The sequence below is a fragment of the Canis lupus genome, chromosome 27 (assembly GCF_003254725.2).
Source record: "Canis lupus dingo isolate Sandy chromosome 27, ASM325472v2, whole genome shotgun sequence".
Taxonomy (NCBI): Eukaryota; Metazoa; Chordata; class Mammalia; order Carnivora; family Canidae; genus Canis; species Canis lupus.
The window spans coordinates 5797223-5824886 of record NC_064269.1 but is presented as its reverse complement, the minus strand read 5'-3'; the positions used below and the strand labels follow the sequence as shown (position 1 = coordinate 5824886).

Below are 27664 nucleotides of genomic sequence, written 5' to 3'. Positions count from 1 at the left end.
GAAAAGCCTGGGAATCTGATGTCCAGAATTACCACATTATCAGATTCAAATGTCCAGTGTTCAACAAAAAAATCACAAAGCATTTAAAAAAAAACAAGAAAGTACGACCCATTCAAAAGAAAAAAAATAAACAAACAGAAACTGCCTCTGAAATGGCAGAACTACAACACAAAGGCTTTAAAATAACTCCCTTAAAGATACTCAAATAACTATATAAGGGGAATTGTGGACAAAGCTAATAAAACAATATATGAACAAAATGGAAATATCAATAAAGAGACAGAAAACCTAAAAGGAAACCAAAAAGAAATCCTGGAGCTGAGAAATACAATAACTGCAATGAAAAATCCACCAGAAGGATTCAAAGGCAGATTTGAACAGGCAGAAGAAAGAATCAGCAAACGTTAGGACAGGACAATGAAAATTATAATGAAAAAAGATTGAAGCAAGTGAACAGAGTCTAAGAGACACCATCGAGTGGACCAACACATGCATCATGAAAATTCCAGAAGGACAAAAGACAAAAAGGGGCGGAGAGAATATATGGAAAAAAAATGGCTGCTAACTTCCCAACTTTGATAAAGACATGAATAGAAACAAAAGCTCAACAAATTCCAAGTGAGATGAACTCAAAGAGGCTCACACAAGACATACTAAACTTCAAAAGCCAAAGCCAGAGAATCTTGAAAGCAACGAGAGAAGTGAATCAGCAGGTACAAGGGATCCTCAATAAGATCATGAACAAGTATCTCATCAGCAACTTTGGAGGCCAGAAGACAGTGGGCCAATACACTGCAAGTGCTAAAAGAAAAAAAACCCTGTGAACCAAGAATCCTATATGCAGCAAAAATGTCCTTTAAAAATGAGGAAGAAATTAAGACCTTCCAAATAGGTAAAAGCTGAGGGAGTTCATGACTACTAGACCAGTCATCCAAGAAGTGCTCAAGTGCTCAAGAAGTCCTGCAAAGTATAATGAAAGGAAAACCTAGTATTACTGTAACTTTGGTTTGTAACTCAAATCTTATTTTCTATTTAATTTAAGAGCCTAATGCATTTAAAAGGACTATTAGTTAATGTTCTGAGACATAGAGTATATAAAAGATACAACTTTGTGACATCAACAACTAAAAGATATGGAGATGCAGGTAGCAAGAAGAAAAGTTCTGCATGTACTGAAGTTAAACTAGTATAAATTCAAACTATTATATCTTTATGATGTAATGTAATCTTCATGGTAACCAAAAAGAAAACAGCAATAGAATATACACAAAATGAGAAAGGAATTTAAAATTTTCACTATGAAAAAATCAACTAAAAGACAGTAATGCAGGAAATGAGGGACAAAAAAAGACAAGGCATATAGAAAACAAACTGTGTAAGCATAATGACATTTTCTATAATTATTTTAAATGTAAATAGGGGGCAGCCTCGGTGGCCCAGCGGTTTAGCGCCGCTTTCAGCGCAGGGTATGATGCTGGAGACCCGGGATCGGGTCTCACATCAGGCTCCCAGCATGGAGCCTGCTTCTCCCTCTGCCTGTGTCTCTGCCTCTCTCCCTCTCTCTCTCTTTGTCATGAATAAATAAAATCTTTAAAAAAAAATGTAAATAGGTTAAACTCTCCAATAAAGACTGGGATTGTCAAAATGCATAAAAATATATGATCCAGCTATATGCCATCTACAAGCAACTGAGATCCTAAGACCCAAACAGGCTGAAAATGGGAGGGAAAAACATAAATCATGCAAACAGTAATCAAGAGAGAGCAAGGATGGCTATACTGATATGCGACAAAATATACTTTAAAACAAAAAAGGTGGGATGCCTGGGTGGCTCAGCGGTTGAGCATTTGACTTCGGCTCAGGGCATGATCCTGGGGTTCCAGGATTGAGTCCCACATCGGGTTCCTAGCATGGAGCCTGCTACTCCCTCTGCCTATGTCTCTGCCTCTCTCTGTGTGTCCCTCATGAATAAATAAAAATCTTTAAAAATTTTTTTAAAAATAAAAAAACAAAAAAGGTTTCAAGAGATACGAAAGGACATTATATATTAATAAAAGACTCAATATAGCAATTATAACAATTATAAACATTTATATACCAATAAAAGACCATCAAAACTGACAGAAGACTTCACTTGGAGACTTCAATACCCACCCACAACACTGGACAGAAAAACCAGACAAAAGATAAGGAAACAGAACTTAAAATATAAACCAACCAGATGTAACAGACATAAACAGAACATACCCAACAACAGTATAAACCATTCTTCTCAAGTACACATGGACCTTTACCAGGAGACACCATATATGAAGCCACAAAGTGAGTCTAGATTTTTATTTTTTTTATTTTTTTAATGAATTTTTTTTTTTAAGATTTTATTTAGTCATAGACACAGAGAGAGAGAGGCAGAGACTCAGGCAGAGGGAGAAGCAGGCTCTACACAGGGAGCCCGATGTGGGACTCGATCCCGGGTCTCCAGGATCACACCCCAGGCTGCAGGCGGCGCCAAAGCGCTGCACCACCAGGGCTGCCCAGTCTAGATTTTTAAAAGACAGATATGGGAACGCCTAGGTGGCTCAGAGGTTGAGAATCTGCCTTTGGCTCAGGGCGTGATCCCAGTTCAGGGATGATCAAGGCCCACATTGGGCTCCCTGTGAGGAGCCTGCCTCTCTCTGTCTCTCTCATTAATAAATAAAATCTTAAAAAAAAAAAAAAAAAAGACAAATATGATACAAATTAGCTTTTCTGACAAGACAAAGTTAGAAATCAGCAACAAGGTGATTGCTGGGTGGCTCAGTCAGTTAAGCGTCTGCCTTTGGCTCAGGTCATGATCTCTGGGTCCTGGGATCCAGCCAGGGTCAGGCTCCATGTTCCGTGGGAAATCTACTTCTTCCTCTGTCCCTCCCCCTGCTCCCATGTGTGAGCACTCACTCTCAAGGGCTCACACTCTCTTTCCCCTCTCCCCAAAATAAATAAATAAAATCTTTTTTTTTTTTTTTTTTTTTAATTTTTATTTATTTATGATAGTCACACACAGAGAGAGAGAAAGAGAGAGAGGCAGAGACATAAGCAGAGGGAGAAGCAGGCTCCATGCACCGGGAGCCCGACATGGGATTCGATCCCGGGTCTCCAGGATCGCGCCCTGGGCCAAAGGCAGGCGCCAAACCGCTGCGCCACCCAGGGATCCCGAGCATCTCCTTTTGGCTCAGGTTGTGATCCCGGGTTGTGGGATCAACACCCCCATCAGGCTCCCCATGGGGAGCCTGCTTCTCCCTCGGCCTTTGTCTCTGCCTCTCTCTGTGTGTCTCTTGAATAAATAAAATCTTAAAAAAAAAAAAAATCATAAAATCTTAAAAAAAAAAAAAAAGAACGGGAATCCCTGGGTGGCTCATCGGTTTAGCGCCTGCCTTTGGCCCAGGGCGCGATCCTGGAGTCCCGGGATCGAGTCCCACATCGGGCTCCCTGCATGGAGCCTGCTTCTCCCTCTGCCTGTGTCTCTGCCTCTCTCTGTGTGGGTGTCTCTCATGAATAAATAAATAAAATCTTAAAAAAAAAAAAAAAAAAAGAACGAAAGCCAAAGCAAGTAGAAGGAAGGAAATAACAATTAGAGCAGAAATAAAATAGAAAATAGAATAGAGAAAAATTAATAAAACTAGAAATTGGCTTTTTGAGAACAAAATTAAGCCTTTAGCTAGATGGCCTAGGAAAAAAACAAGATTCAAACTACTAAAATCAGAAATAAAAGTGGAGACATTGCTATCAATTCTACAGAATAAAAAGGATTATAAAAGTACTCTCAACAATTATATGCCAATAAATTAGATAATCTAGATGAAATGGACAAATTAAATTCCTAGAAATACAAAACCTACTGAGAATAACCCATAAAGAAATAGAAAATCTGAGTAGATTTATAACTAGCAAGGAGATTGAATTAATAATAAAATAATCTCAAAAAATAAAATAAAAAAATAATCTCCCAACAAAGAACAGCCCTGGACCTGATGCCTTCATTGGTGAATCTTTTAAAGAAGTAACACCAATCTTTTTTAAGCAGCATATTAAAAGGATTATACACTATGACCAAGTGGGATTTATTCCTGGAATACAAGAATGGTTCAACATACAAAGATCATCCATATGCCATATAAACCCAATAAAGGAAAAAAAAAAACACGATTTTCTAGATATAGAAAGCATTTGACAAAATCCAACACCTTCTCATGATAAAAAAACACGCAACAAACTAGGAATAGAAGGAAACTACCTCAACATAATAAAACCCATATATGAAACACTCATAGCAAATATCACACTCAACAGTGAAAAACTGAAAAGGTTTTCTGCTAAGATCTAAAACAAGAGAAGGATGCCCCCTTTCACTTCACATCAGAACAACCAGGCAACAAAAAGCATTCAGGGACACCCAGGTGACTCAGTCAGTTAAGCATCTGACTCTTGATTTTTACTCAGGTCATGATGTCAGAGTTGTGAGATGGAGCCCCACACTGGGCTCAGTGTTGAGCATGGAGTCTGCTTAAGATTCTCTCTCTCTCTCTCCCTCTGCCCCTCCCCACTCACATGTTTTCCCTCCCTCTCTCTCTCAAAAAAAGAAAAAAAAGAAAAGAAAAGAAAAGAAAAGAAAAGAAAAGAAAAGAAAAGAAAAGAATTGGCAAATAAGTAAAATATTTGTCTGCAGATGATATAACCTTATATAGAAATGTCTACATACACAAAAAGTTAGAATTAATACATGAATTCAACAAAGTAACAGGATATAAAGTCAACACATAAAATTCAGCTGCATTTCTATACATGAACAATCTATGAAGTAAATTATGAAAACTATCCTATTTACAACAGTATTAAAAAAAAAACCACCAAACCTTATAAATTAACCACGGAGGTGAAAGACTTGTACAATTAAAACTGCAAAACATTGCTAAAAGAAATTACATAAGATCTAAATGGAGGGACGCCTGGGTGGCTTAGCAGTTGGGCATCTGCCTTTGGCTCAGGGCGTGATCCCGGATTCCCAGGATCCTTACATGGAGCCTGCTTCTCCCTCTACTTGTGTCTCTGCCTCCCTCTCTCTGTATCTCTCATGAATAAATAAATAAAATCTTAAAAAAAAAAAAAGACCTAAATGGAAAATTTATGTTCTAGATTCAAAGGCTTAAAATTGTTGAAATGTGAATATTATTACCCTAAGCTTCTACAAAATCAATGCAGTCCCTATCAAAATCCCAATGATGTTTTTTGCAGAAATAGAAAGGCCACCCTAAAATTCATATGGGATCTCAGAGGACCACAAATAGCCAAATCAAAGTGAAAATGAAAAACAAAACTGGAGAATTTATACTTCCTGATTTTAACACTTACTGCAAAGCTAAAATAATCACTGTAAAGTGTGGTACTGGCATAAAGACATACAGATGAATGAAACAGAAGAGAAAACTCAGAAATAAGCCCTTGCATACATGGTCAAATGATTTTCACCAAAGATGCCAAACATTCAACAGGGAAAGGATAATCTTTTCAATAAATGGTGCTGGGAAAACTGGATATCCACATACAAAAGAATGAAGTTGGACCCTTATCTAGTACTATATACAAAATTAACTCAAAAATGGATAAAGGGCTTAATAAAACTCTTAGAAGAGGACAAAAGCTTCCTAACAGTGGATATGAAATCAATGATACAGGTAACAAAAGGAATTAATTTCTGGATATGATATCAATGGTATAGGTAACAAAAGAAAAAATGAACAATCTGGACTTCAAAAATTTGTTTTATTTTTCTAGTTAAAAAGTTTTAAAACCACTTCAAAAGTTAATATTAAAAACAGAACTACCATATAATCCAGCAATTCCAATTCTGGATATATAACCAGAATAAAAAGCAAGGTCTTAAAGAGATACTTATACACCCATGTTCACAGCAGCTAAAATATGGAAGCAACCTAATTGTTCATTAACAGATGAATGGATAGGCAAAATGTGTTAGGTACATACAATGGAGTATCACTCAGCTTTTATTTTTTTTTTTTTTTTTTTTTTTTTTATTTATTTATTTATGATAGTCATACAGAGAGAGAGAGAGAGAGAGGCAGAGACACAGGCAGAGGGAGAAGCAGGCTCCATGCACCAGGAGCCCGATGTGGGATTCGATCCCGGGTCTCCAGGATCGCGCCCTGGGCCAAAGGCAGGCGCTAAACCGCTGCGCCACCCAGGGATCCCTCACTCAGCTTTTAAAATAAACAAAATTCGGGGCAGCCTCGGTGGCTCAGTGGTTTAGTGCCGCCTTCAGCCTGGGGTGTGATCCTGGAGACCCGGGATCGAGTCCCACGTGGGGCTCCCTGCATGGAGCCTGCTTCTCCCTCTGCCTGTGTCTCTGCCTCTCTCTCTGTGTCTCTCATGAATAAATAAATAAAATCTTTAAAATAAATAAATAAATAAAATAAAATAAATAAAATTCTACAATATGCTACAACATGGATGAAACTTTAGGACTTTATGCTAAGTGAAATACGCCACAAAAAGACAAATACTTTATGATTCCACTTATATGAAGTACTTAAAAGTAGTAAAATCATAAAGATAGAAAGTATAATTGTGGTTGCCAAGGGTTGAGAGGGAGGGAGAGTGGGGACTTATAATAATGGGTATAGTTTCAATTTTACAAGATGAAATGAGAGGCACGTGGGTGGCACAGTTGACTAAGCATCCAATTCTTGGTGTCAGCTCTTGGGTCATGATCTCAGGGTTATGGGATCAAGCCCCACACTGAACTCAGAACTCAGCAAAAACAAGATGAAATGTATTATGGAGATGAACGGTAATAACGGTTAAACAATATGAATATATTTAATACTACTAAAATATACATTTAAAAATGGTTAAGATGGTATCTTTATGCTATATGCATTTTACCATAATTAAAAAAAAAAAAAAAAAAGAAAAGGATGGAAATCCTGCCACTTGCCACAACATGAATGAAGGCCTTTTGCTGTGAAATAAGCCGGACACAGAAAGACAAAATATGATCTCACTTATATGAAGAACCTAAGAGAATTAAATTCATTCAGACAGAGTAAAATAGAGGACTGGAGAGTAGGGAAAAACAAGAACCTGTTAGTCAAAGGATACAAAGTCAGTTACAAGATAAGTCCTGGAGACCTACTGTATAATGCCTATAGTTAACAACACAGTACTGTATACTAAAAAATTGGCTAAAAGGATAAATCTTATATTAAGTATTCTATCACACCACCAAAAAGTTATAGTAATCTATACCAATGCTACAAGCCAACTAAAAAAATAATTTGTGCATATCTAAAATTTATCCATGTCTTATGACTTATGACAGCAGTTAGTCCAAAAGCAAATTTCAGAAATTTTGGTGAAGTGTCATATGACCACAGTGATGACCTATGTACTGTCAATTCTTTAAAATCTAGGTAAACTCGGGATCCCTGGGTGGCGCAGCGGTTTGGTGCCTGCCTTTGGCCCAGGGCGCGATCCTGGAGACCCGGGATCGAATCCCACATCGGGCTCCCGGTGCATGGAGCCTGCTTCTCCCTCTGCCTGTGTCTCTGCCTCTCTCTCTCTCTCTCTCTGTGACTATCATAAATAAATAAAAATTAAAAAAATTTTAAAAAAAAAAAAAAAAAAAAAAAATCTAGGTAAACTCATTTTCTACAACTCACAAACTCGGGAGAATGAGATTAAATTTATCAATCTGAATTTCTGAGATTGCAGGAATATTTTTATCTTTTTATTTTTTTAAGATTTTGTTTATTTATTCATAGAGACACAGAGAGAGAGAGGCAGAGACACAGGCAGAGGGAGAAGCAGGCTCCATACAGGAAGCCTGACATGGGACTCGATCCTGGGTCTCCAGGATCACACCCCAGGCTGCAGGCGGCGCTAAACCGCTGTACTACCACAGGGGCTGCCCTGCAGGAATTTTTTTTTTTTTGGCAGGAATATTTTTAAACAAACTTTCTATCTGATGCCAAGGAAAAAAAAGAATGATCTCATTATAAGTTTTGAAAAATATTTGAAATACAACTTTTGCCTTCCATCTATAAAAACAAAATTCTACAATCCATTTAAAAGCAAGTAATGTCAAAGACAGAATGATACCAGCTCTAACCTTGTAACTCTACCTTTCTTCTACCAGAATCCAACACTTTAGGACTCAGAGAAGTTACATTTTTTCCCCTAACAGTCTCTACATAGAAAACACTCAACCAATGTTGCTGACTATCACAAGAGTTGCACAACACAAAACAAATCCTGCTATCACCTATTACCATTAACTTCCGGGCCAGTATCCAAGCTATGAAGCTGAAGTCATGATTATGACATAACTAAGAAAAAGGGAAATTCCAAATCCAGGGTACATATCCAATTTTGGTATATTTACTGTGCAGTTAAAAGAAAAATAAACTGGTTTTGTACCACAAGCTGACAGCAATAATTCTTACCCTCCAATTCCGAATTCGTTTGAGCCGGTTAGGAGTTTTCTCCAGAATCTGTAGAAATTCATGTGTCAGTTCTACAAATGAAATAGAACATTTAAGAAAAACTCAGAGAAACAGAAGTAAAAAACAAGAATAACCTCAACTAACTATTTTCATCTGAATCAAGTCACTTTGGGCCAGATATGTGACAGATGAAGAGCAAGTGCTTTCCAAGGTCCCTTACTCTAAAACTTACCATCTAAAAGTTCCAAGGTCACAGTGGCGTCAACATACTCCCACCAGTGCTTCCCATCAGTTGAGACTGGGATCTCCCAGTTGGACCACTTGCAAGCCAGATGAATGCAGACACAGGCCACCACAGGAGGTGTGTACTGCAGGCTAAATGTGGTCAAATGCAGGCTGACATCAGAGGGAAGGAAACAAGAGAGTGTCATGAGCTCTCAATTCTGAACCCAAAGTTAAAACTCTCCATTATTTAAAAAGAAAAAAAAAATTAAAACACTGGAGAGTAAGAAGGGTAAGAAATATCCAGTGCTCTGATCCAGCACTCAACATGATTTTCCATTAACCCACCTGCTCAGGTAACATTTCTGAATTTTTTTGGCTAGATTTCATTCAATCTCACCCACTGACGAAAGACCAGGACCCAAACCAAATAGGGTACTCAGTTTTTTAAAATAAGGATCTATTATCCTGAGAATAACTTAGAACTTAAGGAAAATTATAATATTTTTGGTTGATATATAATCCCTAAATCAAATACTTTAAACTGTCTTAAAATCATCTTATCTCGTGCCAATCACAGGTCTGGTCTATTTAAAATAATGTACAGAGGGGAAATTGGGTGATGGGCATTTAGAAGGGCACTTGATGTAATAAGCACTGGATGTTATATCCAACTGATGAATCACTAAATTCTACCCCTAAAACTAATAATACAGTACATATTAACTAAATTGAATTTAAATAAAAAATAAAAATAAAATTAAAAAATGAACACTCTCTCAATTGTGAATGTGTTTAATTGATGGTTTACTTCAAAACTTTCTTCTATCAGGGTATAAAAATGAACTTCTTAGTCCTGACAGTCAGTAGGAATATCTTTGGTTTTCCATGATTAATCAATTGGAGATGAGACTGAGCAAATAATTTGGTAATACAAGTCATATATTAATAATTTTTGTTTTAAAAAGGTTAGAAGGAAGAAAAAATATTATAACTCTTTACACATATACATGCACATTTATCTGGCAATGGGGGAAGAAAACGGAAGTCTTTTAAATACCATAATTATTGGGGCACCTGGGTGGCTCATTTGGTTAAGCATCTGACTTTGGCTCAGGTAATGATCTCAGGGTCCTGAGATCAACCTGGGTGTTGGACTCCCCACCCAGTCCCTCTGCTTGTGCTAATAAGTAGATAAAATCTTGAAAATAAATAAATACCGTAATTATTGCAGAATCCTCCAAATTAGATTCTCAGTCACTATCAACTACAAGTTTACCTAAACTTACAGAATTATGCTCTTGGATTATTTATTTCTTTAGATTTTATTTTTAACTAATCTCCACACCCAACATGGAACTCAAACTCATGACCCTGAGATCAAGAGCCACTCGCTCTTCCAACTGAGCAGCCAGGTGCCCATGCTCTTGGATATTTTAAAGCAATGTAAGACATGCAGAATCAAGTAGGCTTTCAAACAATCAGTACTACATAATTACATCACCTTAGCAAATTAAAAAGCCCCATGGAAATTTAATTTACAATATGAAAACTGTACAGAAAAATCAACATTTACCAGAGAATTGTCTGTAATACACTGTATCAAATATCCATCCTGGGTCTTTGGGTTCTAGTTGACTAAATGCTAGACCCGATATATACCCCTCAAAAAGTAAAAATTCTAACCCCAGTAAAGTCCTATCCCAAAAATAGAGGGGAAAAATATTAAAATATAAACCTGTTAGTTGCCATGAAGTAAGAAGTCTGTGCTAAGTCCTTGCTTGCTAAAAAAAAAAAGGGGGGGGGGAGGGAAAAATTATTAGTTCCATTCATTCTCAACAATTATTTAGTGAGCATTTAATATATCCAAGTAGAGAAACATAATAATGAATAAAGCAGACATGGTCCCTGACCACCCAATGTTTAGTATTCTACCAAAGAGATAAATTAGCAACTTTTAATTATAATAACTATGCTGCTTCCAGACCTAGGGACTCAAGCTTTACTCTGCACACCAAGTATTTGGGGTACTTGCTTAAAATGCAATTCCTAGATATCCTCTTTACAGTGTGACTCGATATGTTTGGAGGACACAAACATTTCTAACAAGTAACCCAGAAATTCTGATGCAAGAGTTCACTGAAAAGTACTGAACTAAAAGATGAACTAATTTGGACGCAAGATCAGAACCTAGAAGACCCTGATATATTTGAGAAAAGTGATTTGTGCTTAAAATTTTTTTAAATTGAATAGCCTGTCATTCAGACCCCAAATCATCAAATAACAATTACTTGATATACCACAATGAAGGAAAAAACAAAATACAAAACACATTCACCCTTCCCCAAAAAACTGCTCTGAGTAATAAAGTAAACTTTAATTTTCCTTAAAACTTAAGTCTTTTCAATATGGGCATATATCCACCTTTATTTAACCTTATCCTTGCTCAATATAAACTTTCTAATGCTTTGTAAATATAAACAACTTGGGAAAACATTGGGAATTTACAGACGAAGCACACATTAGCAAAATATAAAATGAGGCCAATTATCAGTTTCATCTACAAAATTAAAATGAACTTCATTGCACCAGTGTCTAGATATTGATATTAACACTTAAAGAAGAGGAACAAGGTTTCATACAATTACAGTTATTACGGTTAAAATAGAATTTAAAAAATGGGGCAGCCCAGGTGGCTCGCGGGTTTAGCACCGCCTTCAGCCTGGGGCGTGATCCTGGAGACCGGGGATCAAGTCCCATGTCAGGCTCCCTGCATGGAGCCTGCTTCTCCCTCTGCCTGTGTCTCTGCCTCTCTCTCTCTCTCTCTCTCTGTGAATAAATAAATAAAATCTTAAAAAAAAAAAAAAAAAAAAGAATAAAAACTATGTCCTACCAAGACTTTGTCAATCATGGAAATAAGTCAAATAAATTCTAGATGATCCTCTGAGTGGCCTATAAAAGGCTGCCTAGGACAATCAACCCTAGAATCACATTAAGATCACCACTCCCAAAATATCCTTAAATTGTCATTACATACTAATCATTTGACTTTATAAAATCTGCTCCAGACTCTGACAAATATTCTCAAGAGACTAATTTTCTTTAACTGGAGATCACCTAAAAACTTTAAGAACCCTGCAGAAAAATCCCAAATTAGAAATAATCATTTTGATTTAAGCCCAGTAAATCCTTTCAATTTAACTTCTGGGCAAAGCATCAATGTTATATATTTGTCACAGTAAATAAATCATGGCTATTAAATGGTAAAACAATTTCAAGTTGGGATTCCTTACCTCGAACCAATTGAGTGCACTTTACCACATGTGTATGTGGGTGATCAATTGTTAGTTCAAAGCCTTTAAAAAAAAAAAAAAAAAAAAAAAAAAAAGCTTTAGTTAAAAAGCTAAAAAAAAAGCACTTTAATTAAAAAGCTAAAGATACTGGAGACATTTTATACTTCTTTTATGTGAGTCATCATCACAGGTCTCCCTCATTGCCCTCTCCCAACACTGCTGTTTCAGAGGGTCACACAACACATACAGCATATTCTTCTCTAACACAAATTATCTTCAAAGACAATTATGTTTTTAACTAAATGATAAAGCTAATGCAGTCTCAAGACCCCTGAGGAACCAATAATCTATAAACAGAAAATTATTCTAAGTGGATAAATGATTTATGCAACTTAGATCTTACTGGCTTCCACATTAAAATATTAATAAAAATTTATTCCACCAGAAAAATATCATTGTCCCCTAAAATAGTTACTTTGAAGATAATTTAAAGTAAAAAGCTAATTAACAGAAATTAACTTGAAATAACCTTTTAGTGCTCACTTTGGCAGCACATATGCTACAAAAAAAAAAAAAAAAGATAAGCCTTGAAGAATTGTGTGTACCGACATGCATTAAAATATAGCCATACCAGTAACTTTCCAACACAACTCACGAACTCCTCCCTTACCCAGAGAAGAGAAAAAGAGGCCAAAAGAACTAGGAAAATCTCTTTTATTTTCCTTATTTGCTAAGCTTTTGAAGGTAGTGTCTCTGATAAAAATAATAATGGAACATCTGGGTTCCCAGCCATTCAACTGCTGGAGCTTGAATTTCTCCACCTCCACTCTGCTGTTTTAAAAACTGATTAGAGAGGCATCTGGGGCAGAGTCTGAAAATTCTCTCCCTCTGCCCCTCCCGTCCACATAGGCACACACACATGCATGTTCTTTCTCTCAAATAAATAATCTAAAAAACAGAACTCTATGTGACCTCTTTAAAAAACATTAGAGAGAGTGACAAAACATGAGAGACTCCCAACTCTGGGAAACGAACAAGAGGTAGTGGAAGTGGAGGTGGGTGGGGGGATGGGGCGACTGGGTGACGAGCACTAAGAAGGGCACTTGACAGGATGAGCACTGGGTTGTTATACTATATGTTGGCAAATTGAACTTTAATAAAAAACAAACCACTGATTACCAATTTTAAAAATAAATACTGTTATCTAAATAGAATAAAAAAACAGAATAAAAAATCCATGAAAGGAGAAAAGTTTTTTAGTGTCTGCATTTATCATAAAGTTAAAAAGTGCCAAACCTTCCAAAGCAAATCATGATCCTAGAATTAAAAAAAAACCTGCTAACTGCTATTCCAAAGGACAGCTATATCTACCTTCTCTCTATGGTATAGGTCAGGGTTAAACTCTGTACTCCACAACCTCTATAATTTGCAAGAACCTTCACTAGAGATTTTCTTCCTGTTTCCTATTTTGCAAATTTATAACTCTATATACATTTCTTAATGTTTTAAAGAAAAATAAATTTACCTAAAGTCTGCAGAATTATGCTTTCTAGTATCACCAGATCTTGAACTTGTTGCAGGTAAGCCTGCAGATGAGAAGACATATAAATTATTCCCCCAGAAGGCACAATATATAAAGTATAAACAACTCCTTCCAGGGAAACCAAACCAACAAACGGCAGGGATGTAGAATTAGCAGGCAGCCTAGGAACTGAAATACAATCTTTATCTCTATTTAGCACAAATTCTCCTCTTAAAAGAAGGAAAAAATGGCACATTGAAGTAACACTTTATCCATAATTAGCTACAGAAAAGGCACCAGAGATTTGGTTCATTTTCAAGACTGACATTTTAGGTTTTAAAGTCATGTAATGTAGACAAAGACAACTAAAAATATATATACTTTTTTTTTCAACACCATCAAAATACATTTGTAGACCCTTCCTATAGTACTATAGGCAACCTCAAACATTTGACTCCTGACAAACCTTCACATTTGAGGTAATGCTATATTTCTAAGAATTAGAAGAGTTCAAAGGAAAAGGGAATAAACCAACAAATTCTCTCAGATTTGTACCAGCCAATACTGTAGCCACTATCCACACATGGCTACTGAGCACCTAAAATGTAGCTAGTCTAAATTGAAATGTGCAATAGAATATACACCAAATTTTGAGGACTTTTAATTAAAAACTAATAATGTAAATGACCTCATTAATGTTTTAATATCGATTTATGCTAAAATGACAATATTTGAGGTTATATAAATAATATAAAATATAACAGTTCTTTCACTTCTTTTAAATGAAGATTTTATTTCTAATGAAGATTTTAAATGAAATTCAATGAAAGTTAAAAATTTTTAATTACACATGACTCCCTTTGTCCCTTTGTAGTGATTTCTAGTGGGACTGCACTGGTCTAGAACTCTAAGAGAATGAGACATAAGGCAGGAGTTAGAGCTACATTGCAGTGACCTTTCCACCTAACTTTATGATCTTCAGTGAGTCCAATAAGAACTTAAGCTATGCTAGTACTTCTCTCCATATAGTGAAGAAAATATCTTACCCTAAGATTCCCCATCTCACAAGGAATAAAAATTCAGATGAGAAATTTGATAAATATACTTTAGAGGGAAAAAAGTGAGAATTATTTTTTGTTTTACTTTGTTAAAACAAATTTTTTTTTCATTTGGTCAGTTCTATGGACCAATGCCATTTGCTAGTCTAAAACCTAAAATAAAAGTCCAAGGCAGTAATTTTGAACAAGACCTACTGCTGTACCCACAACAGAAAAACAAAGGAAGTCAAGACACTGCTATGTGAAACAATTCACGTAACTAAGGGCTATCATCGAAATAAAGGGGTGTCTGGATGGCTCAGTTAAGCATCCAACTTGTGATTTCAGCTCAGGTCAGGACCTCAGGGTTGTGGGAAATCACGCACAGCAGGGAGTCTGCTTGAGATTCCATCCCTTGCCCCTCCCTGTGCTTTCTCTCCCTCTCAAATTAGATAAGAACTGCTTTCTCCAGCATGATCAAAACATGCGAATTTATTTATCTATTTGTTAAAGGATAATGCACACATCCATCATAAGAGACTTAAATAATCTTAGTAATAGGAATCCACAGTTTTGTTGTTTTTTTTTTTTTTTTTTTTAGGAATCCACAGTTTAAACATGTAAAACATCAGATCTCCAAATTTCTCACAACTCATCACTCCCCAACAACAGACTTCCAAAGCCAGAGTTTCCCCTCATTAAGAAAGTCAAAGAAGGATGGAAGGAAAAAAGCCTATGTGTACATGCTTAGGATAAAGGTCTGATGGAACATATACTGGGATTATAATCAGCAGGATCCTACTAGGGAGAGGGGAGAGGAGTTTTAATTTTAAACGATTCTTAAATGTTCAGGTTCCTTTATAACTAACATATATAACTTTTGTAATTTCTTTAAAAGTAAAAAAAAAATGACAGGATCTTTCTTTTTCTTTTTAGAGTCCATAATAAAAACTTATTTATAAGAATATTATTCACGGGGCTCCTGGGTGGGTGGCTCAATCAAAATCTGACTTTGAAAAAAAAAAAAATCTGACTTTGGCTCAGGTCACAATCTCAGGGTCCTGGGGTCAAGCCTCAGTGAGGGCTCCCTGCTCAGCAGGGAGTTTGTTTGTCCCCGTGTCCTGCAACCTACTTGTGGGCTCTCTCTCTAATAAACAAAATCTTAAAAAATAAAGAAAATGGGAAAATATTTGCAATATAATAGGTGGAAAAGACATACAAGGTACACACGTGTGTAGCTATTCAAAGAAGCTAGAAATAATAATGATTCACTTACATAACTGTGGTCCAAATTATATCTAGGTAATACATTTTCTTCTTTTTCTGTATTTTCCAATTTTACTATAATGAATAAACTTTTGCCATAAAGTTTCTGACATTTTTGTAAAGGAAAAAACAAAACCCAAAAGCTTAACTCCCCATTCAGACCTCAGTAAATCAAAGTTACAAAACTAAGTTATCATCAAAATAAATAAAGAAAAATGGATATGTGTAATTAATCCCCTACCTCACTTCTAGTATCAGGAAGTGATTCCTGCGGATGGAGACAAGCATGTGCTACTTTGATGACATGTTCCAATTTTTTTGGTTGCTCCTCTACTTTAGCTGCTAGAAATAAGGCTGCTGGAGCCACAGACTGGAAGGAAAGAAAATAAACCATATTTATTATTTATTCCTAGATCAAGATAGACCTTTAAAAAAATCTAAGTCTCAAACCAAGTTCTTCGCTTGCCTCAACTTCACTTCTTGTTAATGCCTTTTCTTCTCCTTAAAATGTCTTCCCTTCTCCCACCCATTCATTTACATCCACTCCCAAAAACCAATCCTTCAATGAACTCTCATTAAAAGCTATCTTTGAGATAAACTACTAGATGTAAATAGTTGGCTATTTAAAATGAGATTCTTTCTTAAGTTTATATCATAACCCTCTATATACTTTTTTTTTTTTTTTTTTAAAGGAGTAAAATGAAAGTAGATTAGTAGTTGCCAGGGGCTGGAAGAAAATGAAAATGGAAGAGACCACTAATGCCTAAGTTTCTTTCTGGGAGAATGTAAATGTTGTTGAGTTAGATCGTGGCAATGGTTGCACAACCTTATGAATACACTAAAAACCAGTGAATTGGGGCGCTTGGATGGCTCACTCAGTTAAGCGTCCAACTCTTGGTTTCTGCTCAGGTCATGATCTCGAGGTCATGGGATGGAGTCCCTTGTCTGGCTCCACACTCAGCACAGAGTCGGCTTGATATTCTTTCCCCCTCCTTCCCCCTCCCCCTCTGCTCCTCCACCTGCTCAAGCACGCACTCACTCTCTAAAATAAATAAAATCTTAAAAAAAAGAAAAAACAACAACCCAGTGAGTTGTACACTTTAAAAGGATAAATTTTATTGTATGTGAATTATCTCAATTATATCTGAGGGGAACACAAATCTTAAAAAAGAGAATTCAAAACTTATTATATTCAAGATGTTATACAAAGGCATTTTGGGGGAAAAAATCTCAAGCCAACACACCAGTAAACAACAAATTCAGTCATTAAACAATATAAGAGATTAAAGCAATATGACATAAATGTAGCCTGGTAATGACCTGGGAAACCAAGAATTTCTACTGAATCTTAAGAAGAATATTTCAGTGAATCAAAGACAGCAATGGCAAGAACCAGGAGTCAAAAAAATATAATAAATAATGTTATACAATTTAATATCTATTTCACTTTAATGAGTAGAACAAGCATTCTAATATTTATTTGTATCCCTGATACTATCTGCTACTTTGCTGAAACAGATTTTTGTCCACAAATCCAATTCACAGTAACAATTCTCTTCCTTCATATCTATTGCAGTTGTATGCAGCAAGCTCCATATATATTCCTAGACCTTAGGATAAGCAAAGCAGAACCAGAAGATGGGGCATGAACAAGATGTAAGGAATCAGAGCATGATGCACACTAAATTGAGTAGGTGATATAAATAATGGGATGTGAAACACAAAAGAGCTTTAACAAGAGAGTGACAGTGAAGATTTTAGAAAAAAAAAAAAGTTTAAGAAATATTTAGAAAGAAATATCTAGGGGCGCCTGGGTGGCTCATTTGGTTGAACATCTGCCTTTGGCTGGGGTCATGGTCCAGGAGTCCAGAGACTCAGTGGGGAGTCTGCTTTTCCCTCTGCCCCTCCTCCCAATCATAAATGCACTTTCTCAAATAAATAAAAGGAAAGAATGAAACACATTAAAAGTTAATTTTTAAAAAGAAAAAAATTAGTAATCCAGGCATTAAGAAATAAAGTTTAGAGTAGGCACTAGCAGTAGAAATAAAGGGGAAAAAAGCCCACAGGTGGGCAGCCCAGGGGGCTCAGTGGTTTAGCGCTGCTGCCTTCAGCCCAGGGTGTGATCCTGGAGACCCGGGATCGAGTCCCACGTGGGGTTCCCAGCATGGAGCCTGCTTCTCCCTCTGCCTGTGTCTCTGCCTCTCTCTCTCTCTCTGTACCTCTCATGAATAAATAAATAAAATCTTAAAAGAAAAAAAAGAAACCCATAGCATGATTTTAGAAAATTAATACGGCTTCACTAAATGTATGTGTTATGTATTTGCATGTGGAGAAAAAAAAATTCTAAAATGTCAATAGGATTATCTCTGCAGTTAGGAACAGGAATATCATCATTTCCTCCTTTATTGTCTTCTTTTAGTTTTATGACAACTACATACAGAAAAAAGTTAACACTCTAAAAATTAACAGGATTTTATAATTAATTGGAAAAAAACAGAAAAGGAAAAGAACTAGCTAAAGACAACACTAAGATTTTAAGCCTACTACTTTGCCTTCAAGGAGCTAAAGATTTATTCAAAAGGCACAAACTAAAATACAGTATACACAAACAATGGCTAAGAAAAGGCAAGCTAGTAACTCATTAAATGAAAGACTGCAAAAGATAAATTTCAGTCTAAATTTTGCAGTCAACCATGTAAATACTCATTGGTCCTTATGGAATCACTTACCAAGCCAGTTTACAACAGCATTTTCCTATCAAAGGCAATTTCTTTTTTTTTTTAAGATTTTATTTATTTATTCATAGAGATGCAGAGAGAGAGAGAGAGAGAGAGAGAGGCAGAGACACAGGCAGAGGGAGAAGCAGGCTCCATGCAGAGAGCCTTACATGGGACTCGATCCAGGGTCTCCAGATCATGCCTTGGGCTGCAGGCGGCGCTAAACCGCTGCGCCACGGGGGCTGCCCTCAAAGGCAATTTCTAAGAGGAATTCTTATACCAGATAAGAATATAAGATTTCCTCCATCATTTTAAAAGAATAAAAATGCTACCTATTACTTGTTACGTACAGGCACTTTGTAAATTAATTCATTTAAATCTTATTAACTACTGGGGTGCCCTAGGTGGGTCAGTTGGTTAAGTGTCCAACTCTTGATTTAAGCTCAGGTCATGATCTCAGCATTTCGGGATCTAGCCCCGTTTTGGACTCCATGCTGCTTAATGGGGAGTCTGCCTGAGATTCTCTCTCCCTCTGCCCCTCCCTCCACTCACACTCCCTCTCTAATAAATAAATAAACTTATTAACTGCACTGTGAGATAGGCACTATTATTACTGACTCCAAAGAGATGAAAAAACCTAGGCCTATGGTAACTTACTCAGGCCATATAACTAGTAAGTAGTGCAAAAAAATCCAAACTTAGACATGTCTGACTCCAGAGCTCATCCTCTTAACCACTAAGCTTGACTCCTTAAGGATAATCAGAATATAATACACCCAATCAAATCTGTTAGGCATTAAAATACAACACCTACATTTTATAATGTATGAAATATGACATAAATACACACACCAGGCTGCTCACCATAATTTTACACTCCCTCATTTGAAAATATTTGACAGTACATACAGAAATTCAATTCGCGAGGTTAAATTTCTTCTCAGAGTACTGCAATGCCAGAATTTAAGTGAAAATAAATCAGTCCTTTAATCATGTCCACGAAAGAAATAAAATTTATTTCCATCAAAAGGCAAATTCTTTATCTTCCAGGGTGTAGGAAATATACTTATCTTGATCTGAGTGATGGTTACATATACATGTGATAATAATAATGCAAAAAGTAATCAAGTTGCACACTTTAAATTTTTATGCTTTACTGTTAAACCTCCAACAACAAAAAAAAATTTTAGGACACCTAAGTGGCTCAGTCAGTTAAGCATCTGTCTTCGGCTCAGGTCAAGTCCCACATTGGGCTCCCTGATCAATGGGGAGTCTGCTTCTCTCTCTCCTTCAACCCTTCCCCCTTGCTTCATGCTCTCTGTCTCTCTCGTGCTTGCTCTCTCGCTCTAATAAATAAAATCTTTTAAGTTTTAAAAAATAATTTTTTTTAATTTTAAAAGGCAAAACTTTTTTAGGCTCCAAAACACTATGAACAAAGAGATACAACAAAATGAGAAAAGTATTCACAACATTTGACATACAGCTCTAATACATGAGAGCTCGTATACATAAGAAAATCAGAAAAGAGGGGCAAAGAGAATCAACAGTCAATTTTTAAGCCAGTTCTTCAATTTCATGAGAACAATGACCAATAATAGGTATAAGGTCAACTTCACTAACTGAAAAAATGTAAATTAAGAAAATAATTCAAAAAAAAAAAAAAAGAAAAGAAAATAATTCAGGACACCCTCTATCTTGCTCCCCACTGTATCCCAAGTGCTCAGCAATTAGTTAAAACTTAATATTTCCTGATGTAATGAGTATGTTATTTGTGAGGATGCAGAGGACTTTCTCTTATTACAGTGCTGGAAACAATGTATGCTGATATAATCTTTCAGTAAGGCAAACTGACACAATGAAACAATGTATACTGATATAATCTTTCAGTAGGGCAAATTAACACAACAAACCAATGTATACTGATACAATCTTTCAGAAGGGCAAATTGACACAACAAAATTTTTTAAATGCAGCCCTGCGGACATAGTAATTTTACCTACAGGAATTTATATTAGAAAGGTCATGTAAGTCATACATTATATATGTACCAATTTTATGTAACATTATTTATAGTTACTAAACTAGAAAAAACTCAAATATGCACCAATAGGTAGCTAAAAGAAATAGGTGAAGTAAATTATGGTAACTACACAAAAAAAAATCATGTGGCCAATTAAAATACAGCTGACCCTTTAACAACACTGGTTTGAACTGTGTCAGTCCATGTATGTGCAGATTTTTCCTATAAATACAGTACAGTACTGCAATTGTATTTTCACTTCCTTATGATTTTCATAATATTTTTTTCTCCAGCATACTTTTTTGTGAGGATATGGTATATGATAGATATATAAAATATGTGTTAGTTGGATTATTGGTAAGGCTTCTGGTCAAAGTAGGCTATTAGTAGTTAACTTTCTGGGGAGTCAAGAGTTATATGTAGTTTTTCAATGATGTGAAGGTTGGCACCCCTAACCCCACCCTGTTCAAAGGTCAAGATATCCAATATATATTCAACTGATAAAGGCAACTCACATAACAGTAGTATGGTAAGAAGAAATTTTTTATTAGAAATACATAAATACTAGTATATGCACACAAAAATGTCCAAGGAACTATATGAAAAAAACATTTATTAATAGTTACCTCTGAAGGGTAGGATTACAGAACAGCTTTCACTTTCTACATTATACATTTCTGTATTAATTTTTGCCATACATATTACCCTTGTAATGAGAAAAAAATAACATGAAAAAATGCATGGGAGCTTGACAGGATAAATATCAATGCTACAACAATGTATTAAATATTCTCCAATTTGAACTTGGATTTATCATAAGTTAACTCTTAAAATTAAGATATTAAAAGGTGATGCTTCTGATCTGTTAATTCCAGATGCCTAAAATTGATTCTCTAGAGAGATCAACAGTCTCAAAATTAAAAAGTCATTGGATTTTGGCAAAGGTCATGTTATCCACTAGAATCTCTCCATATTAAATAATTACTAGATCGTTCATTCATTCAAGTTTACTGACGGTGCTTTGGAGGATACACAGAAAAGTGAGTCTCTGCCCTTGCTAAGCTTAAAACACAGGAAATAAGGAAAAATATAATTTAAAAGATAAAAATAGAAATATATACTATATACATGCATAAAGTGGACAAGTTGATTTGAGATGTATTACATCCTGGATTTCAAATCTTTACAATAATAAAAGGTAAGACGTAGAAGACATTCAGAACTGGCAAGATGATTATGGACTTCCTCTTCGAATTTCATTCTTTATCTACTACCTTCTATTCTAGAACTATCAGATAGCCTCATTAAATGCTTTTTTCTATCTTAATAAAATTGCTCTTGCAATCAGAGGTAGAACATGGCTGGAGGTAAGAGGTCTACTGGTAAGAGAAAGGCAAGCTGACTGGATAATCAGTAATAAGTGGGAATACTTAATCCACAGATGCAAATGGTTTCCTATGCAGTTATTCCCAACAGTAAATACACCAATTCCTTACATTATAAGAGCAATATCTAGCTTCATAGATTCTCTTTCCATGGCATTAAAAAAAGAGCTCAAAGTCTAAAAAAAAAAAAAAAAGCAAAACAAAAAAAGAAAAAACAAAAAAAAAAACAAAAAAGAGCTCAAAGTCTATCATCCTAGAGGGAAGTCTTAAACACTTTTCCTCAAAACATAACCTTTCTCTTAAAAAAAAAAAAAATTTCACTCACAAACCCATATGAAGTATTCATCAGGCTTAGTCCTATTACCTTGTCATTTTATTAAATAAATAAATCTTACCTGCAACTGGGATATCACTATGCACTTGCTTCCAAGTCATTTATAATAATGTTAAATAGGACCATTTCAGGTATCAAAACTGAAAATAGCACTATTTACAATTCTGTCCAGAAAAGAAAAATCCCTTTATTACTATTATTTTCTTTTTCCTATCTTAAAAGTCACCTCCCAGTCATCACATAATGTGCCTTCCCTCTCCAACCATTGATTGCAATTATATCAAAGGCTTTTAGAAAATCTAAATCACTTACATTCACTTGTCTTCCTCTGGCTATTTTATTATTTACCACTTCAAAAACTACACTTAAATTAAGCAATATTTCCCCTTTAATGCTCCTCTCCCAACCCGAAAACGCCAAGTTTAAGCGTTCAACAATCTATTTCTTTATCAGAGAAGCCATCTATTCTAAGGATGTACTAAATCTACTAAATAACTGCCTGGACAGTTTACAGGAAAACTGGATCCAGTGTGACACATAATGAAAGTGATCAATCCTAAATTCTAAACTTCAAATCCCAGTTCAGCAACAAAGATCAACTCCACCCTCACCACCCCACCCCCACACACACACAAGTTGTTGCAATTGATTACAAAAAGATTATACCATACAAAAAAATACTTACGTTTCGATGGAACTGTGTAAAGGACTGAATCATGTAGAATCGATGCATGTATACTATAGCAGTGTTGATAGTCAATTGTGAGCTAAAATCCTAAAGTTAAGGCTCCAAAACAGACAGCAGTACAACCCCCAAATATATAACCTCCCTATCCTCCCAAAAGGACCAAGCAAGACAAACATAGTATGTGCTTCCTTTTTTTGTTTTTTAAGATTTTATTTATTTATTCATGAGACGGGGGGGGGGGGGGGGGGGGGGCAGAGACACAGGCAAAGGGAGAAGCAGGCTCCATGCAAGGAGCCCGACGTTGGACTCCAGCCCGACGTAGGACTCGATCCGGGGTCTCCAGGATCAGGCCCTGGGCTGAAGGCGGCGCTAAACCGCCGAGCCACCCGGGCTGCCCCAGTATGTGCTTCTAAATGAAAATCATACTTAATTTTCCAAATTAAAGAGCAAATCTGTTTTCTTTCATCAATTATTAAACACCAATTGACACAATATAATGCCCTACACACAACCAGTTTTCAATATGTAAATCTGAATTGATAAGCAAGCTTCTTAACACGTGTGGATCAAGGAATATAAGAAAATTATGTAGACCTAAACCTGTCATTTGCCTCCTGAAAGTCCTGCAGTGGTGATCCATTAGCTCAGGGTATCTCTTCACATGACTTACAATGCCCTCCCTAATCCAGCTCCTAGGTATGTCTCCACTATATCCTCACTTTCTAAGGTCCAGAAATGAGCTTTTTCAGTCCCACTTGTCTGTGGAGACTAAGCCTTCCCATTCGGTGATCCCTGGGAACAGGAACACTGCGGAAAGATTTGATATACTCATTCACTAACAAGAAAAAATTTTAAATGTCTTACTTCTAAAAACCTCAGAAGAGAACGCGGGTTATCAGAAGAGGCCGTGGTCCCAAGATGTCAACAACCTTAATAACACACACAGAAAAAAGGGCTAGACATACTGAAACAATTTCAAACAAAAGCTCAACTCAGTACTAACCGGATGCTTAGGAAACAAACTGGATATCCACAATAAAGAGAACACTTCTTTTGAAGCGAGCAAACACTTTAAGACACAACAAACATTACAGCCAGCGACACACTTAAACAGAAGCTGCACTCAGAAATAATTCCCCACTTCCCGAGCGCAAAGAAGTTTATAACTACATAAGCTTTCTCTGCTAGGAAATGAGTATATTTTCTGACAAAAATACTTGAGGGGGGAAAAAAAAATCACTAAATTACTTGATCTTGGGCAGCCCGGGGTGGCTCAGCGGTTTAGCGCCGCCTTCGGCCCGGGGTGTGATCCTGGGGACCCGGGATCGAGTCCCGCATCGGGCTCCCTGCATGGAGCCTGCTTCTCCCTCTGCCTGTGTGTCTGCCTCTGTGTGTGTGTCTCATGAATAAATAAATAAAATCTTTAAAAATAAATTAATAACTTGATCTTTGGAATATTAAAAAAAAACAAATACACATTAGAACTGAGTACATTAAAAACTCCACATTCTGTAAATGGTCTTTTAAAACATTAGATCCCTGGGTCTATATCCTTACAAATAGAAACTGACATCCTTCCTTCCTCTGAAATTCTAAAACTTTAACAATAACTACCGTTTGAACACGAGTGCCACACATTTTGTTAGGCATTAAAAACTAGATGCAAGGGGGCAGGACTCCATTTTACAGACGAGAAAACCAAGAATTCGACAGGTTTCTTAAACAGTTCCTAAGCGGAAGGAACGGATTTTGAATCAAAGCTGGGGCGTTAGTTCTGGGCCACCCTCTGTCTTTCGAAGACTTTCCAGGTCTTGAATTTCTCAAACTCTCTTTACACACTAAAGTTCAAGAGGCGGCCATCCACAGCGAAACCTCCTCCAAACCCCTAGGGCATAGCGGGAAAGTAAAATCTCTTAAGTCACCAGACTAAGAGAACAGAACACAACGAAAGGAAACTACGAAGGGCTGGTTCAAATACAAAGCTGCGAAGGATACGAGTTCCCAGCAAGGCTGGTGGCCCTGGTGAGCGAGCGGGAAATTAACTCCGCCTCGCTTCTCGGGCGCAAACACTGACTTTCAGCCCGCCCCACCGTGGGCTCCTCCACCCAGACATTCAGCCCCCGTCCCCCCTCTTTCCTCTACCGTCTCTGACAGAGCCTGGAGCCCGGACGCCCGAGCAAGGCGGGTCTGACTCCAAGGCCGGAGGCCTAGGCCGCAAGGATACACGTTAAGACGTTGTCCCATGTCCTGGAGCAGATTGGCCGCCTGCTGGCGATAAGAAAGTTCTTTATCTGGGTCCAGGCCAAAACGACGGGATGGGCTATTTTCCAGCTGTTCTCGACTAAAATACCACCGTTTGTTGTTGTTCTTCCTCTCTCCCTCCATAGTGCTTCAACCAGAAGGCAGCGGCGGAGGCTGCAAGCACTTCCCAGCGTCACCTAAGCGGCGACACACATCCGCTGTGCGGGGGCAACTGCGACGTGACGAACTTCCGCTGAAAGGTGGCCGGCTGGGTTGTAACAGGCTTCCGCAAAAGAATGCTAGATAAAGGGGCTACTTCCGGAATGGGCCTCGCGACGGCCTGTAGCCGAGTTAACAGCCAGTAGGAGACCAGGAAAGACCTCGAGTCGAGGACGCAGGCGCCAGTCACGTGACCCTTAGAGGGTTGGGTGGGGTTAGAAGGTCTCGTTGGAAACCGCGTCTCCTCCCGCGAGAGCTGCGCTGAGTCGTCGCGTGGTGGACGAGGTGGCCAGGCAACTGTTGTGGCGGGAGGAGGCGCCCGCCCACGCGCCCCTCGGCGGTTCCTCGGAGAACTTCGTTTGTGACGGAGGTGGCGACGTAAAATGGGGGAGGATAGCGAGCTTGACAGAGGGAACAGGTGAGATTGTCCAAAACTGGACAGAGTAATCAAAGAGAGTGGCCCTACCGTATATATCGTAAGAGAAAGCAGGTAGAAAGCTCTTCGGTTCTTGGTAGCGGTGTAAACTTTGCGAAGGCGCTTTGCAGCATTATCTAGAGCTTTGAAAAGAATTGCCTGTGCTTCGCCATAGTGATACCACATAACGGAATGCAAATTTAATTAATAGTATTGATTTACGGATTCCCATGCTCCAGACACACTGTTTACTCTTAAATATACTATTTTCATTTAAAAGGCGGCCCAACCCCGGGGAACCTGGGTGGCTCCGGGGTTGAGCATCTGCCTTTAGCTCAGGTTGTGACCCCGGGGTCCCGGGATCGAGTCCTGCATGGGGCTCCCCGGAGGGAGCCTGCTTCTCCCTCTGTGTCTCTCATGAGTAAATAAATAAAAATCTAATAAATAAATAAATAGGCCCAAACCCCAAGAGGTAAATAAATAAAAATCTAATAAATAAATAAATAAATAAATAAATAAATAGCAGGCCCAAACCCCAAGAGGTAAATAAATAAAAATCAAATCAAATAAATAAATAGCAGGCCCAAACCCCGAGAGGTAGTAGTACTATTTCAGTCCCTGTTCTGTGGACGAGTGAACTAAAACTGGCCCTTCGTTGTGGAAAGCTTCCACCTCCACCTTGCACACGTAAGAATTGTCCCCCGCCAAGAAACATCCCCGCTGAACGCCTAACGCGTGTTTGATCCTGGCCTAGATATCTTAACCTCTTTGTACCTCTTGTATAAATGTAAATGACAACAACAGTACCTACGTTTTAGGTTGAGAAGGATTAAATGAAGATGGAATTAGTTGAAAGGCTTTATTTTTTTAATATATTATTTATTTATTCATGAGAGACACAGAGAGAGAGAGAGGCAGAGACACAGGCAGAGGGAGAAGCAGGCCCCATGCAGGGAGCCCAACATGGGACTCGATCCCAGGACTCCAGGATCAGGCCCTGGGCTGAAAGCGGCGCTAAACCGCTGAGCCACTCGGGCTGCCCAGTTGAAAGGCTTTATAATAGTACTTGGCACATAGGAAATCTATTGACATTCAGTAGATGTCATCATAGTATTTGTTGTTATATGAAAAGTGAGTTGTATCCATAGCACCTACCTAGTACAGTCCCGGCCCTGGTAGTCAGTACATGTCACATAAATGCACCCTACAATGAAGAAATTTAGGGCTCGGGGAGATTAAGAAGTTTGCCCTACACTACACTGCTATGAAGTGTAGGTGTTTAAATCAAGTCTAATTCCATTGTTCTTTCCATTTTAACAGACTTCATTCTTGCGTTTCTGAAACCGTTTACTTTGATTAAATTGGGAGAGTATTAGAATTTTTTTATCTCTTATAATATTTTGAGTTTTGTCATTTTAGACATGCTGCTGCTGCTCAGTTTGATTCTGATTCACTCTCAGAAGTATTTCCTCCCATTTCAGCCCCTCCTTTGCCATATACTACCTATAATTAGCATTAGCTACATTTTACTCCAGAAAAATTGAGTTTTGGGAAGATTTAAATGACTTATTTCAGGTTATAACATTTAAAAATGTATAATTTCAAACTTCTAACATCACAGACTTGTTTCTTTTAATAGATTAAGCATTTTTTCAACTATGTAGTCATTATATTGTCTTTTTTTTAAGATTTTATTTATTCATGAGAGATAATACAGAGAGAGAGGCAGGCTCCATGCTCCCTGCATGGACGTGGGACTCGATCCCGGGTCTCCAGGATTACACTCTGGGTGGAAGGCAGGTGCTAAACG

The 27664-nt window shown here is 37.3% G+C and overlaps 1 protein-coding gene across 3 annotated transcripts in view; it reads right to left on the bottom strand.

The window, feature by feature from the left end:
- CCNT1 (cyclin T1) overlaps positions 1-25662 on the bottom strand; it is a 33621-nt gene extending 7959 nt beyond the window's left edge. For all 3 annotated transcript variants that reach the window (XR_007406588.1, XM_025477465.3, XM_025477466.3), the window contains exons 1-8: positions 25204-25662; positions 22977-23058; positions 16077-16205; positions 13536-13596; positions 12011-12073; positions 10456-10501; positions 8728-8891; positions 8496-8566 (exon numbers count right to left, since the gene is read on the bottom strand). Coding sequence is in view for 2 of the 3 variants with exons in the window: in XM_025477465.3 (XP_025333250.1) it covers positions 8496-8566; positions 8728-8891; positions 10456-10501; positions 12011-12073; positions 13536-13596; positions 16077-16205; positions 22977-23058; positions 25204-25364 (777 nt within the window). In the remaining variant the exon portion in view is untranslated. The remainder of the gene's footprint in view (positions 1-8495; positions 8567-8727; positions 8892-10455; positions 10502-12010; positions 12074-13535; positions 13597-16076; positions 16206-22976; positions 23059-25203) is intronic.
- Between the last annotated feature and the right edge of the window lie 2002 nt (positions 25663-27664).